Below are 11,055 nucleotides of genomic sequence, written 5' to 3' on the forward strand. Positions count from 1 at the left end.
CGTGGCTCTGTGGTAGCACACTTGATTGCCACGCATAATGCTGGAGTTCGATTCGTGCTGGGACCACATTTATTCGATGCGTTCACTGGGTCAACGCTTCCGATGCCAGATTTTAGGGGCGAAGCTCCTTAGGGCCGACTTAATTGGCGTGCATCACGCCTCGCAAAACCCAAACCGAAACTGAACACTTGCACAACAAAAAACGAAAACAGATGTGTAAACAACCGACTTTGTGTGTATTCAACCGTATACACGATAGCACATTATATGATCATCAGCTCCTTTCGCTTGTCCGTCTGTCCGTCCATTTATTTGTCCGTCCATCCGTCTGTGCATTCGTTCGTGCGTTCATCCATGCATCCTTGTCTACGTCCACCTGTCCGTCTATCCGTTCTGCCATCTGTCCGTCATTTATGCTAGTTGGTTCTTTACGCGTTAGACATTCAGGGCATGAGGAAGTATAGCTTAGCCCGCTCGTCATCATTGATTTTGCGTAGATGCGCAAATATTTCTTAAAATTCTCGAATTAACTTTACCAATGTCTGTTCGCGCCTTTCCTATGTTGATATAAACTGACAATCACCTTCAGTACATGGTGCTTACCTACAGTTACCCAACGTGACGGCTGTATCATAGGTGTACATATATAATGTTTATAAAACAGGATATGCATGACTGCATCCCTAACTGTCGGCTCACGAAGATTAGTCTATTGAAAAGCAATTGAGATACCTTGCGTGGTGCTGTGGTAGAATATTTAGTTGCCACACAGAATGCCGGGGTTCGATTCCCACTGAGACCATGACATTTTTTTCGTTACATTCATCGGGTCAACGCAGCTGATGTCAAGTTTTTCTTAACGCTCGCGTTTGCACATTACCCATGTGTGTTCTCAACATTCCTGGGTAGATATGAAGCGTCAATCACATGCGGCACATACCCGCTAGTGGGTATGTGCTGACGTCTGGCGGAAAGTGTTTGACGACGTACGCGATGGGATTGAGATTATTCGTGTCATGACCAGTGAGTTGTTTTTGTGTAGACCATCTTACCCTCCCATACCTAGTTTAGTTTACCCCAAGGGAAAGAGGTGATCACGAGAGGATGCAGACGTAGTCGGCTAGATAGATAGATAGATAGATAGATAGATAGATAGATAGATAGATACGTAGATAGACACCAAAACTGCTTGGAGTATGCAAGAAAATGCTTCGCATTTAATAACAATCTCGCGAAAGCTGTTTCGATGCCTGGTAAGCTATGTTTACGCACACTGAACAACTAGGGACATGTTGTAGATGAGGTACTGACCGGTATACCGTTCCGGGCGTGTGGCAGTCGGTCTCCGTCCCCAGTATGGTGATCGCACATTTCCTGAAGAGTGTTGGGGGTTGGTAAACAACGACGACAACGACGACAACAACAATAACAGCAGCCACAATGACGACACCGACAACGACAATAACGCAAACGACGATAATGCCAACGACAATGACGATATTGACAATGACGACAACGACGTCAACAGAGCTCAATAAGTTGCTACTCACCCAGGTTGATTTATTCTAGCAAACAAAACAAGTAATAAAAAACGAGTACACCGTATACCTATGCATGATTTTTCATTTCATGGTAACTGGTCAGTACAATGTAAGCGCTAAATGGCGCCAACAGCAGGAGCCATATTTCGACATGTTTATTGCCTATGCCTTCATGATGACTTGAGTATGTACAACTATTTCCCATCTTACAACACTGAAAAAGAGTCTAACTTCTTCTCAGAACAACCACCACCCTATGTCGTCAATAAACCGGTCTCATCCTCCAAGTTGGTTGAAACAAACCGATATATTACTTACTTTTCACCTAATTGGTGAAGTATTCTGATAGAGAAAGAAGCTCTAATATTCAGGAGTTGTTAATATATCGCACGTTAAACTCTCAATATCGGTTGCGTTGAAGGACTCGATCTTTTTTAATCTTCGAAAAATAGTTTTAAATGGTAGAGACTGCATCGTCATGCTACATATGGTGGTGATTTGTAGTGTTCAGCGCTTGAAATATGTACATAGGAACATGACCTTCAGCGGGTCGAATGTGAAACAGAGAGACCTGGACCCATCCGCGTCACGTATGCAACTAATAGCAGGTGCGTTAACCCCAATGAAAAGGAGGCTGCCACCCTCTTCACCATTTTGGTCTGATCTCTCTATATTCCCAATCAAAAAAACGCCTGTAATGCTGCACGGCACTGCACCATTCGAATGTGTTGTGGAGACGTGACAGCCGATTTTGTCTTATGCGTGCTTACACGTGCCTACAGACCGATCAATGTGTTAGTCATGTGATCTAGTTAAGAAGGATATGATACTTTGGCACACTGGTCTACAAGGTCTGCACGTTGTTTAGCTAAAAACTGAAAGAATTGGCATTGTAACCCTCTTGTCAGAATACCCGGGATACGCACGCCTAAACAAAATTTGGTGCTCTACGCACAGAATTGAGATATTTTATGACCTATGATATTTGTTTTGTATATTCTATTTGTTCTTGCCGTTAACTTAATACATGGCGCCAAGATTTTATGAGAGTTGTTGAGTATTAAAGAGATGCCGAATTTGCGAATGAGAGTTAGGAGAGTTAACGTATGAGCTGGGATATATGTTGGGTTATGCTATTGGGTAGAATTCCTCATAAGTTCCTGTTTTATTGTATTAGTGCACCAGTCACAGGTGAATCAGTTGTTGGCTAGTAGTTACTTCATGAACTTTCTTCCTGGTACGAAAACAAAAAAAAATTCGACATAAAATTTTGATCCGTAAAATACACTGATCTTGTTACTGAACACAAGTGCATAGTTCTGAAGAGTAGCTGAAAAAGCGTCATGTTTGGCTCGGTAAGCTGAATGTCCATGCTATATTTCTCTTTTAGTATGGTGAACAATGGAATGAATAAGCTAGAAAAAGTACATGTGGTGCCGTCTACGTTTCACCTGCCTGCAAACGCAGTGCACAACCTGCCTCCACCACTTGCACGTGAAGCAGCCGGGCTTTTCGTGATAATTTGTTTTGTGTCAGCAAGGTATGCATATGCAGTATATTAATACTGTCCATAGACCTATAGCTCACTAGCGTTTGTGCAAGGAAATATATGTTCTCGCGAGTAATTCAATCATTCGTAGGTTCCGTTGCATTGCTGCGGAAAAAACAAATTTTGTATATGCTGCGAAAATATATGCGACAGTTGTGAACTTCGTTTATAAGTTGATTTCTGTTATGTTCATTCCGATTGGTTCCGAAAAATAACATGACAGGCTAAGAAAAGAGAGAAACAAAATTGTATATTGGAACAATGTAGTAACATTAAAACGAAATTTTCATATATATATATATATATATATATTATAACAGACAATAATGCCAAGGAAACTATACGGGAAGTTATTAGAACGAATGTAATGTAAATAAGAAGAAAGAAAAGTGGGTGAAGAAATTACCTACCGTGAGCAGGAATCGAACTTACGACCTTCGAATAACGCGTTCGATGCTCTAACCATTGAGCTATCACGGCGGCCTTCCCTCAATCCATTTTTTAAATTATATGTGAATTTAAACGTGGGAGTGTCAGTCAGCGCCATCTGTAGGCAAGCGGCGAGTGTGGAACACCCTTCTATGAGCCTGTGTGGCGTCACGTAGCACGTGAACTTATTACGAGCGGGCAGCTGACCAATAGTCCCTCGTATACAACCTAAGGGCACCAAGTCTGCCAGTACGAGACCCTTGTTAATGAATAAGGGGAAGAAGTGTATGCCTAAGGTTCGATTCCTGCTCACGATAGGTAATTTTTTTTACCCACCTTTCTTTCTTCTTATTTACAATACATTTGTTCAAATAACTTCCCCTATGCATTCCATGGCATTATTGTATGTTAGATCTCATTAATATTGTGTCAAAACACGGAAAAACGAGCCGTTAGGTATACACTTTTTTCCCTTTATATATATATATATATATATATATATATATATATATATATATATATATATATATATATATATATATATATATATATGTGTGTGTGTGTGTGTGTGTGTGTGTGTGTGTGTGTGTGATATCTAACAGACAATAATGCCAAAAAATGTATTGGGGAAGTTATTAGAACCAATGTGAAGTAAACAAGAAGAAAGAAAAGCGGGTGAAAAAATAACTTGCCGTGAGCAGAAATCGAACCTACGACCTCCTAATAACGCGTTCGAGCATCGAACGCGTTATGATATATATATATATATATATATATATATATATATATATATATATATATATAGTCATTTCCAAAAAAAAAATACAAGGTAGCCCTGCAGCTGGTCTGAGAACTGGCTAACCTCCCTATCCTTCCTCCTTAATTCCTCCTCCTCCTCTAATAGAAATGTACAAAAACACCGGTTGCGCAAAATAATGCACGAGAGAAATGATGTTTTCTGTACTTACCAGGTGGACGTCGATAATATGCACCCATCTTCGCCAAATTTTCCCCTCTTTCTTGCACTTCATACAAACTATGAAGCGTGTGGCCTTGTGCGGAGCGCTCGCCTTCGGGTATCGGTTTGATTCTCAGCTTTCTGTTCACAATACCTTCCTACAGTAAAAATGAAATAAAACCGAATGAGTATTAGCGTGTCATTTACCTTTACTCAGTTTTACTCATTGTTGGGGCATACAGGATAGACGTTCAGGGAATCTATTCCTTTAGGCATGCAACATTTACGCATGGCCTTATGCGGGCCTATCTGCTGGCTTACACAACACTTACCGATGACGGCGAGGTGTTATCCTAAATTTGGACAGGTAACACAGCTTCAAGCCTTCCACATATTTTGCGTACTGCTAAAAAACTTCTGAACAACGCTTATAGTTTACTATGCTTTCACAGACAACCCAGTTTGTTCAATATTTATGAGTTGAAAATTTGTTACCAGTCCACAGGCCTGGGCACTCTAGTGTTTTTGAGAAAGGCAGGCTTGTGGAAACGCATCTGACGTGTGATCCGGTATTGTACGCTGCCGAGAATGCGCTGTTTTCCTCTTATTCTTATTCTCTTCTTATTCTCTTACCTCTTTTCTCTTTCTTATCTTTCTATCTCCTACAATAGTCTGCCTGTGCAGGGTCGTCAACCGGAAGCTTCTCTGGTTTTTCTGGCCTCCCTGTATTCTTCCTCTATGTTTGTCCTTAATGCCCACAAGCTGAGTAAGTCTTTCCGCCAGTTGTTCTTTTAATTATTAAGGAAGATATTTAGCCTTTCAAAAATAACGTGCGTGAATAAAATAGGTGCCATAATTACGCTTACAGAAAATATTTATGCTATTTGCCTTTTTTGGCTTTCAAATAAAGAGAGAGAGAGAGAGAGAGAGAGAGAGAGAGAGAGAGAGAGAGAGAGATGCTAATGAATCCTGATTTCAAAAAAAAAAATAGAAATATGAATTGCAATTGTGAAGTTTTAACAGTTCTTGATATGCCTATCTAGCTCGGATGCCGTGAATGCTGTTGATGGGTATTTTATGCTTTCAGTTTCGCACACAAAGAACAATAAAAATATGTCACTTAGGGCTGTATGTGCCTTAAGCTGGTTCCACTCGGAAACTTACCACATAAAGGACTCCGTCTTTGCGTTGTAGCATTATAGATGATCGCTCGTTGCTGTCGTGATAGATATTTTGTTGAACAGAGGCTGTGTTGATCTGCAGAAGATTATCAAGTCATTACGAAAATAATCTTAGATGCACCTGATCCACATGCATTATATGTCGAATGTGTTCAAACGACCAACATTTTAGCACTAACTCGCATATCACTGTCGTGTGACGAAGGGTATGTCATAAAGTACCTCCCTTTTGAACACCAAAGCTGAACTGCAGTGCCATCTGTCGAAACCATTAGAATGAAACTTACCAGTGTAAGATTCACTTGAAAATGGTCAAACACCAGAACTTTCGACTTTTCAACGACACGGTCGTACACTGAAGAATGCAAGGCTTTTTCTTTGTTGGATATAGCCCAATGAAGCCAAGAAAACCAAGATGCAGATAATTTGTAGTTCATGCTTATCGTGTAAAGAAATATGTTTACTTAGGACAGGTAGTAACCGCTGAGCCGAACCATGAGAATGAAATAAGTAGAAGAATAAAGATGGGATAGATCACAATCGGCAGCATTCTGAAATCGATAATTGTAATCTGCCACTAATCCTCAAGAGGAACTTATATAACAGTTGCATCTTGCCGGTACTTTCCTATGGAGCAGAAACCTGGAGGCTTACAAAGAAGGTTCAGCTTAAATTGAGGACGAGCCAGGGAGCGATGGAAGGAAAAATGACAGGTGTAACCTTAAGAGACTAGAAGAGAGCAGAGTGGGCCAGAGAACAAACCGGGGTTAAGGATAACATAGTTGAACTAAACAAGAAATGAACTTGGGGCGGACACGCAATACGTAGGCAGGATAACCGCTGGTCATTAAAGGTAACTGACTGGATTCCCAGAGAAGGCAAACACTCGAAGGGGAGACAGAAAGTTAGGTGGGCTGATGAGATTAAAAAGTTCGCATGTGTAACGTGGCTGCAGATAGCACAAGACAGGGTTGATTGGCGGATCATGGCAGATGCCTTTGTCCTTTATTGAGAGTAGTCAGGCTCATGATGATGTGTTGTAATTATAAATAAAAGGAAAAGAATGAACGCGAATAAAAAAAAATTAAGACAGTTTCCAACCAGTGGTGTCAAGCCCGAAAGAAGAGTTGAATTAGGGAGCCTTCTTTTTTTGTTTTTACAGTCTCTGTGTTTATTTCTGTTTGTTAATAACTTTATCTGTTTCTTTCTCTTTAACCCTCTTTTTATTTTTCTCTAATGGCTTGCTTTTTGTTTATTGCTCATTTACCTTTTTTTCGTACTTTCTATATTTCTACTTCTGTCTTGCTTTGCTTTTTCCGCTTCTTCTTGTGTTGATATCTTTATCTGTTTCCTTGTCCCTTTCCCTCTTTATTATATTTCTTTCTGTACTATACACGGCTATGCTTTGCTTCACAATCTCTCCTCCTCGCTCTCAGTTTTCTTTCTCACTCTCCTGCTATACAAGGGTATGCTATGTGCCCTGTTCACCATCGGATCGCGGGATGACAGTTACTAATCCTGCCTCGACAAGAAATCATTTCGCTAGAAATTTTGCTGTGTATTTCTTTCCGTCCATCTTTATACTTTTATACTCGTTCTCCCACTCCTCAGACTTACCACAATCGTCTGCAGTACGAAATAAGTCGCATGTTTTGTGAGCGAAGAATATCAAAAAGAAAAAAAAAAATTCACGCATATCAACGAAGTGAATGCTTGCGATGGAGCAGAGCAGTGTGCATAGAATCATAAATTGCGGACTTATATTTCGTCTGGTTAACGGTTTTTGATTTTGTTCTTGTAAACCTTTTCTTCTCTCATACGCTTTCATTGATCGGTAGTTAATTGTCAATGTTTTTCCAGTGTGGCGGCCTTTCATTTTGTTTGTTCTGCTTAACACTTTTGATAGCTTTTGTTGTACACAGAAGTTTCGGTTTCTACATCTGCTGTAGACGCCGGGTGGTGGTCAATGGACGGAAGGACACAGTGTTTGGTCTTAAGGTGGACCAAGAGGCCGAAAAGGGGGCTTGCCGGTTTAAGATGCTGATTTTTGTTCACGATTAACGGGGTTTCGACGAGTTCAAACAGCTCCACTGTTAAAGAGACGTGATGTCAGTCAGGACTTAAGTGACAACCTTCCAACTATGTGTCCACTGGCCTACCAATTTAGGTACGGCGGCCGTCGTTCGTACGTCAACTTTATCGGGTATTTATAACAGTATAACCGTGGGGCTATCACAGAGCGTCACTCGCAGCCATAGCGGCGAGTGTCTAGCACTGTCACTTTGTCAGCAGGCATATAAGTAGCAGTTAATGTTTTTTCACGCTGCCTAAACGTAGCAAACCTATCAGGAAATTTTTCTGGCTAAAGAACGAAAGAAGGGGAATGAATCGAGGAACTTGTTTCTTCATCAGAGAAAATTGGGGGGGGGGGGTAGTTTTGTCGATTCTTTGCTTAGCACTAAGCATGAATTTTTTTCTCTCAGCCCCTCGGTGCGCATACTTTTGGCACCGTCGAAATGTTCCTTCCATTTTTCTGATTTTATTTATTGTTCTGCAACGAAAACAGCGGTGATGATAGGAGTATGTGATCTTCGTCTACAAACTTTGGTGCTTTTCCATTCATCAGATGAGGCAAAAAGGTTGTACATGCCGAAACATGTACCTGATTGCATGAAATAGAGCAATGTGGCCATGTTTCTTATTTGTGGACAGGTATACCTGTAAACACTTACTGTAGGTTAGGAACCGTTGGTTTTACTTTAGGAACTAGCATTTTCCCTTCCGCAACACTGACTGTTTTGGTTGAAGAGTCACTTTCCCCAAAAATTTTAGTATTTCTCTCTGCGTACTTACCGTTTCGATTTCATGTTCTTCAGTCGTTACGGTCACGAAATGCAACTCGTCCGCCAATACTTCACTTCTTTCTAGGTTCAGGGTAATCTTGTCGTTAATTCGAAGAACAAGCTTGCTTGAGGTTGACCTCGCTTCCAAGATGATTGGGTACACATGTTGTTGTTTTCCTGCTTTAGAATGTTAATCACAAAAGAAAAAAAAAAGACATTCACATGAAGTTTGGGCATGAGAGACTTGTGGACTATGATTGGCTGGTGTACACGTATTCTTCCAGTAAAAAAAAACAAAAAAAAAATCTTACGGGCAGATGAACACAGGAGGAGACTCGCGAGTAAGATGAACACTTTCATATCGAACACTTCCGTTAGCATCGGGTGCACCGCAACATAGAAATAAAAAGGACTCTGACCACAGCATTTATTTCCGTGATATCAAGACATTTATCTCAAGTGCTTGTTTACATGTGGCGGTGCAGAGAGTTGCTGGATGGAAAGTTCAATCACACGTAAGCCCTGGTCAGAGGGCTCCGTGTTTTTAGTGTAACTAATGACCTTTAAGTCAAATGTTTCGAAAAGTTCTTTTCATATTGCAAACAAGTACCCGAAGACGCAAGACCCTCTAAATTTTAAATGATAGCAAATATGCTATAACCATGGGCAACTACGAATATATGTCAGATAAAGAGAGAGAGAGAGAGAGAGAGAGAGAGAGAGAGATAAAAACGAGGAAAAACAAAGGCGGGAAGGTTAACCAGATGCTAGGATCCAGCATGCTACTCTGAATTGGGGTTGGCGATTATGGGGTTCAAAGAGAGAGAGAGAGAGAGAGAGAGAGAGAGAGAGAGAGAGAGAGAGAGAGAGAGGTAAAAAGTAAACAAGAACAATACACGGGCACGCACAGATGAAAACGATCGACTCGGAGTCGTTCAGATAGGCCAGTAGTTTGCTAAAAGCCCAGTAGAGTTTTACTGAAATTACTCAAATTACTCAAACTATCGGACAATGGGGCAACCCAATTGGGCTTAATTTTGTTGTCTGAAGGCTGAAACCACAAAAAAAAAAGCTTTGCGTAGCATAGGGTGACTTGACGTTAGGAACATAGACGAAAAAGTGAAGCACACGGCGTCATATTTAGTTTGGGTATCCCAGAACTTTTTCAGCACAAACATGCAGAACTTCAGTTCTTTGAAGATGGTTGTAAGCCAGTCCCCATCTCCCCAACACGCGTCACTCCCACAATTGCTCTACTTTTGCTCTGCTTCTCACTACCTTTCTTCATCCTGTCCACGTCGCTACATTTGCCCCACCATGCTCAACTCACTGCACTAGACTTCCCACTTACTTACTCAGCTTTAATCTTGCCTTTTCTCTGGTCCGGCTTCACGGTCGCAGCTGGGCTGGAATGTACGAATAAGCAATCCCCAGGTATTTAGATTGGCGTAAAACACCTCCACTGTTAATACACCATTCAGTAGGGTGATACTAAAAAGTCGAAGAAAAAAAAAATGCTATCGTGATTCTGACTCCTTAGCGATTTCAGTGCCATTTCGTAGACTCACAATGTTTCGCCTCTGTTTATGTTGTCTAAAACATTTCCTGCAGTCAATCTACAAGCGTGTTGCTCCCTTATTAGGACAGAAAGACTCCACGTACAATTTGTGATGTGACTTTTCGGGGACGACGTTTACGCTCACGATATGTCGAACTACGTTATGCTAAATGTCAATCCCGTTCTTCTCTGTTTGTTACGCATGGATCGAAACTCCAACGTGTACAGATGTTCTTTTCCTCCAATAGCGTCGGCTGGCCTATTATTCATTTGGCAAGCAACGATAGGCACGCCTAGGATCTCGATGACGAATTCTCGACATTTGCTGTCTTAAAATACATCACTGACGCAATGCCTTTTAGAAATGTTAGTTGCCGAGCTCAACGATGGCTTTCCTCTGCTCTTTTCTTTCTTCTTTAGATGAACCGGAAGTTCCACACAAAATGGCTTATGTGGCAACACAAACTCAGTTAACACTGCTAAATTTTTTATCGTGAATAGCATTGTCACTAAAATTTTCATTGTGAATTTCTCATTTGAAAGACAAATCAAGCTCAAGTTTTTCTTTCAAGAACGTGCCGAAATAAGAGCAACCTTATTTTTGAGAAATACACATGAATTTCCTAGTCGCTTTGTGCTGCAAACGGTAAACTGCTTGTCAGTGTTTCTTGACTCTTCCGCTACCTTGCGAGGTTCCTCAGAACTACTTATTTGCATAATAAAACTTTAATGTAAATTTTGCGTAGTCCTTTATTATAGGCGAGAGCCTTAGAAAGCCTTAAACGGTTCACGAAAAGGCCCCTCGTTGAAAGGCCAAGACCAGTGTATGGTACAGGAAGTTACATGTCCTCCCAGCCACTTTATACGAGTTGAGGTGCGTGAACTGCGGATTCAGTTCGTCGCTGCGGTGGTCGCATGATTAAACGAATAAAAAAACCCACAAAAATCACGTGACTATGATAGATGCGATTTCATTTCTTTTTTGAAACGTTCGCG

At 41.0% G+C, this 11,055-nt stretch overlaps 1 protein-coding gene across 2 annotated transcripts in view; it reads right to left on the bottom strand.

Moving 5' to 3' along the window:
- The window catches only part of LOC119165178 (venom metalloproteinase antarease-like TtrivMP_A), a 28,611-nt gene extending 19,670 nt beyond the window's left edge, over window positions 1–8,941 (bottom strand). Inside the window, exons 1-5 of one of the 2 annotated variants that reach the window (XM_075870946.1) lie at window positions 8,813–8,941; window positions 8,512–8,681; window positions 5,642–5,734; window positions 4,488–4,635; window positions 1,312–1,374 (exon numbers count right to left, since the gene is read on the bottom strand). In XM_075870946.1, coding sequence (XP_075727061.1) covers window positions 1,312–1,374; window positions 4,488–4,635; window positions 5,642–5,734; window positions 8,512–8,681; window positions 8,813–8,882 — 544 coding nt within the window. In that variant the 5' untranslated portion in view covers window positions 8,883–8,941. The remainder of the gene's footprint in view (window positions 1–1,311; window positions 1,375–4,487; window positions 4,636–5,641; window positions 5,735–8,511; window positions 8,682–8,812) is intronic. The other variant, XM_075870947.1, reaches the window with a different exon arrangement.
- Window positions 8,942–11,055: the final 2,114 nt, after the last annotated feature.

The sequence above is a fragment of the Rhipicephalus microplus genome, chromosome 8 (assembly GCF_043290135.1).
Source record: "Rhipicephalus microplus isolate Deutch F79 chromosome 8, USDA_Rmic, whole genome shotgun sequence".
In the NCBI taxonomy this organism is placed as follows: domain Eukaryota; kingdom Metazoa; phylum Arthropoda; class Arachnida; order Ixodida; family Ixodidae; genus Rhipicephalus; species Rhipicephalus microplus.